Below are 4824 nucleotides of genomic sequence, written 5' to 3'. Positions count from 1 at the left end.
GTGATCTGGGTGATGGCAGCCCCTCGAGATCTCCTCTTTCCCTTCCAGTGGGAGCGTTTCCAACCTCAAGGACCTGTTTCACTTTGTCCGGACGTCCCTGACGCCTGCTGACAGCGACTGCTGGAAGGGCCGGGTGCTGCTGGTGGATGACCTCAGCGTGCTGCTCAGCCTGGGTGCTGCGCCAGTGGACGTGCTGGACTTCATCCACTACTGCAGAATGGTGGTGTGCTCTCAGCTCAAGGTACTGCTCCCTCCGCACACAGAAGCAAAGCCTGGCTTTCTCTGTGTTCCCCTGTGCACAGTAGAAGTGCAGAAGGCTTTGTCTCTGCGGGAAGTTCAAACCTTCTCTCCATGGCCGTTCCTGGGGAGTTGCATGAGTCCCCGGGGTACCTTTGCAACTGGTTTCCAGGAGGTGCTGTGCAGAGCAGGGCTTTGGGGTGGAACGCGCTGCTTTTTTCAAGCTGTGACACTTCAGAGACGTCTGCTCACAGCCGTGTTTGTGTGCATGCAGGAGGAAACATTTCTAAGGTGACAAGGGGCTGACGAGCTGGGGACGTAGCTGAAGGTCTGCTCAGCTCCTGGGGTGGAGGGAACGTGGCTCTCTGCTTCCAGCAGTTTTGCACCAGCTGCTTTCTGAGGGCATGTGACGATGTGGCAATTCTACAACAATCTCCCTGGCGATGCGCTCGTCCTGGAAGCATCACAGCCAAAAATCATTAATCACATCCATCCTTTGCTGTTTACACTGCAGCATCCACCACCTCAGCCACTTCTCTCTTTGCTTGAGTGAGAAATAAAGTAGATGGTGTCAAGTTTTGTTACCCTGCACTTCACGTGTTGCTGGGGTGTTTGAGCTGTAAATGCTAACAGGGGATGTTCTGCTTGCTGGGAATACTTACCATCAAAGCAGCTGGAAAAAAGAAAAAAAAAAGGTAAATTTTGCTAACACGTTTCTATTTCTGTCCAAGATGTTCTGAAGCTTTAAAGTACATTTTACTTGTTTGAGAATTGGATGTTATTTTAAGTCCACAGTGAGCTGCCTGTGCTGAGGCAGAGGCTCCTGGGATATGGTTAATGGTGGTGGTGTTGCACTGGGGAGCTCTTCAGGAGCTGAGAAGGTTTGGAAGCACAGCTCTGGCTGCAGCCGCTCAGCTGTGCCTTTATTTAGCTGTTCTGAATTCATCCAGAGAGCTGCTGTTTGCACGGCCTGACAGACAGGTTTAGCTAGATAGCTGCCTTGTAACAAAGGCTGCATGTATTTTTAGTCTAGATAAGTCTGCAGATACTGCAGATGTGTGTGTTTGTGTGTATACAGATCTGTACACATACACACACCAAGCTATTTCAGACATTGTGTATGTCTTCAAGAAGGCCCGGTGCAAGGTGCTGCCCTCGGGTCAGGGCAGTCCCAGCTGTAAGTATGGATGGGAGAGGTTTGGCCCCCTCTGCTCTGCCCTCATGGACCCCATCTGCGTGCAGAGCTGGGACCCCAACCCAAAAGATGCAGAGCTGTTGGAGAGGGTCCAAAGGAGGCCACGAAGATGCTGAGAGAATGAGCATCTCCCCTATAAGGACAGGCTGGGGGCATTCAGCACGGGGAAGAGCAGGCTCAAGGCAGGACCTCACTGCGGCCTTCCAGTGCTTAAAGGGAGCTTATGAACAGAAGAGAGAGAGACTTTTTGCATGGGCAGATAGGGATAAGAAAGGGGAAATGGCTTTAAACTAAAAGAAGGGAGATTTAGATTAGATGTTAGGGGTAAACTACTCAGGGGGCAGTGAGGCCCTGGCACTGCTGCCCAGGGAAGTGTGGGTGTCCCATCCCTGGAGGTGCCTGAGGCCTTGGCTGGGCCCTGAGCAGCCTGAGATGGGAATGGCAGCCCACTGCAGAGCTGGAAAAGGATGGGCTTTAAGGTCCCTTCTAACCAAAGTCGTTCTGTGGTTCTGTGATACATGCCTCATGTTGATTTTCCCAGTGGGTTTCGGTTGAGCACCGGCTGGCATGCTGGCAGATGTCTGAGTGGCTTTACTGGCAGGGCACTTGGACACAAGCTCCTGTTGCTCCCTGCCTGGCCTCACCTGGAGTGAGTTGGAGCCAACGAGAGGCTCAGCACTGCCAGCTGTTGTCATTGCAGGGGAACATTGTGGTGCTGGTTCACGGCAGCGAGGATTCAGAGGATGAAGAGAACAAGCTGGTGGTGACCTCCCTGTGTCATCACAGCAACCTGATCCTGTGGGTGGAGGGGCTGGCAACTGGCTTCTGCAAGGATGTTCATGGGGAGGTAAGGCACGACGGGGCGCTGGGGGGTGGCACTTGGTGATGTCATGCAGAATTGACAGTGTGGGGACGTGCTCTGTCTGCCCTGCTGGATGCTCCAGGATTAGCCTGGTCTGCAGCATGGCTAAGGACTAACACCGCCTTGCTGCAGTCACTGGGACCTGCTAGCACACCCAGGCTCCTGCAGGATTTGTCTGGGGATGTTTCGGTGACATCCTGCACGCTTCCCATTCCTGGAGGATGGGTGAGGTTTGTGCAGCATCACAGTGCAGGCTGTGTCCTCCACCGAGGTGGTGGCACAGGAATAACATCTGGTTCTTGGGAAGCTTCCCCAAAGCACCACGTGCACGGATCCTGGCCATAGCTGTGGTCGTTTCTCCTGGGCTGGGGTCGCAGCTGTGCTGCTGGCTGCTGCTGGCTTCTCGTTAGGGGCAGCCACGAGGGTGAGCTGCCTGCAGCACTGCGTGATGTTTTTGTAACAGTGGTTTTGTAATGGTAGCATGGAGGGGCAGGGGGTGAGGATGCTGTGACTGTGGCATCCCAAGGGATGACATTCCTGGTCCTTTCCGTTTGCAGATTAAAATAATTAAGAGACTGTCCTTGGAGTCAACAGAGAAGGACGTCATCCAGATCTACCAATACAAGATCCAGGACAAGAACGTCTCCTTTTTTGCTAGAGGGCTGTCAGCTGCTGTCCTGTGATGCAGTGACACCACACAGAGCTGCGAGAGCACTGCAGCACGAGGAGAACCGGTGCAGATGGGTTGGAACCTATAGATTGGTACCTACAGATGGGACACGCTGCAAAACCAGCCTGCTTGCTTCCTCAGCGCCTTCCAGGAGCTGTGCAGCAATGTGGCCTAGGAGGGAAGCTTCAAAGCATCTCGAACTGCATGCAGACAAGGGCATCAGCTTGTCGACAGCTTGTTGATCCCTTTGTCATCCCAGCCATTCCCAACACACAAGGCCACCAAGAACCAACTGGGCTGGATGTGCCTGGCAGCAGGTCTGCACAGGCAGGGGGCGTGCCCTGAGGGCTGGGCATGCCTCACCTTTTCCGGTTGTGCTTGGCTGCTCCACCCTGCATTTAAAGAGATGACACAGAGAGGGCGGAGGCAGGGAGGGCTTGGGAACGTGTTGCAATTCTTACCTTTCTTCCAGCTCTGGCATGGGAGAGATTTGCTCAACTCCCAGTTGACGCAGAGTTAAACAATACGCGGCTCTGTATATAGCTGCTCTCCTTGCTGATGTAAGACTTGGAGGCCGCCTCGTTGGGGTTCCTTGCTGTTTGTTACTTTCCCCCTTTAATATAAAACCCCTGTGCCTATGTGTGTCTCTTCAGTGACTTCTCCAGCTTGTCCTTGTGCAGGCAGCGTTTGCACATCAGCCTGCATCTATCAGTGCATCCAGATCACAACCACTGGTGCTTGATGACCTACCAGTTCGTGTCATGAAGTGTTATTAGGGGCTCGTGGCCGCTCATTTTGATTAGATAAAGGATACAGGCAGTATGTGGCCGTTACTGTTCTGCAGCAGGTTCTTAGGAACATCCCCGTGATGGTGGTGATGGGGAAATAGATGTGTTGGGCTGTGGGATGAACCCTGGGCTCTGTTCTGGAGGCTCCTTTGGCTGCAAGGCTTGGCTGGTGTATGACTGTGCTGCAGCACCAACCAAAGGCACGGCCTGAATTCCCCTGCAGTGGCCTGCAGTGATGTCTGATTGCCCGTGTGACGAGCTTCCCCTCAGACAGAAACCCAGACATCCCTGCTTTACGGCTCTGTTTCCCTCCTTTCTCTCTTCTGAAATGGTGATACAGTCGGCACACCTCACTGCTGGTGGCTTTTGCTGGCGTGCCACGGAAGTGTGCAGCAAAGCTAGGAGCTGCTGGAGGCTGCACGGAGCTGGCTCAGGGCAGCACAGCCCTGAGACGGGTGCCCTGTGAGTGTCGCAGAGCCGTGCCGTGCGTCCCCAGGCTCTGGGCTGTTGTCACAGCAGTGCTGTGCCCAAAGGAGCAAAGCCTTTCCGAACCAGCTTTACTCTCAGAGCTGTTTCCTAGCAGCAGCTGCAGCCTGCTATTTCAGCATGCCTCACTTCTGCCACGCAGCAAAAGCAATTGCAGTGATTGCTGACAGCCATGGTGGCTCCTGGTTTGCAGCAAGGTCTGAACCCGGTGTTTCCCAGATCCCCCACCTGCCCTTGGCATGTGGAAGCTGGAGGCCGATCTCGTAGCTCTGCTGAGCCACAAAACTTGGCGCATCCACGGCTGAAGTGAGACCTTGCTGCAGAGCTGACGCTGTGGGAAAGCCAAGAGTAGGGATGCAACCGAGGGCAGAACACCGCGGCCTTGTGCAGGGACAGCCAACATCTGCGTGCTCAGGGTCACTGCTGCGAGCGGCTCTTTGTTTGTCAGCCAGGGCCGTGTTTAAGCAGCGCGGTTGATGAACCAGGCGGGGTCCCTCTGGCCTTGGCCGGGCAGCGGCGATTCCAGCGGGACCCGGGATGCCTGGGCAGCAGCACAGCCAAGCCCAAACATCATCGTGCTGCCCTA

General features: G+C 54.6%; 1 protein-coding gene across 1 annotated transcript; it reads left to right on the top strand.

Annotated features, from left to right (window-relative positions):
* Positions 1 to 48: 48 nt before the first annotated feature.
* Positions 49 to 3594, top strand: ELP6 (elongator acetyltransferase complex subunit 6; the record flags this gene model as incomplete). The annotated part of the gene is made up of 3 exons (XM_042824779.1): positions 49 to 241; positions 2133 to 2279; positions 2852 to 3594. Coding segments are annotated over 3 exons (466 nt in total), but the record flags the coding sequence as incomplete, so codon positions are not given.
* Positions 3595 to 4824: the final 1230 nt, after the last annotated feature.

The sequence above is a fragment of the Centrocercus urophasianus genome, unplaced genomic scaffold (assembly GCF_019232065.1).
Source record: "Centrocercus urophasianus isolate 14NV4802_14NV808 unplaced genomic scaffold, USGS_Curo_1.0 seq_236, whole genome shotgun sequence".
Lineage (NCBI taxonomy): Eukaryota > Metazoa > Chordata > Aves > Galliformes > Phasianidae > Centrocercus > Centrocercus urophasianus.
The sequence above is the reverse complement of the archived record's forward strand: the minus strand, read 5'-3'. Positions and strand labels throughout refer to the sequence as shown.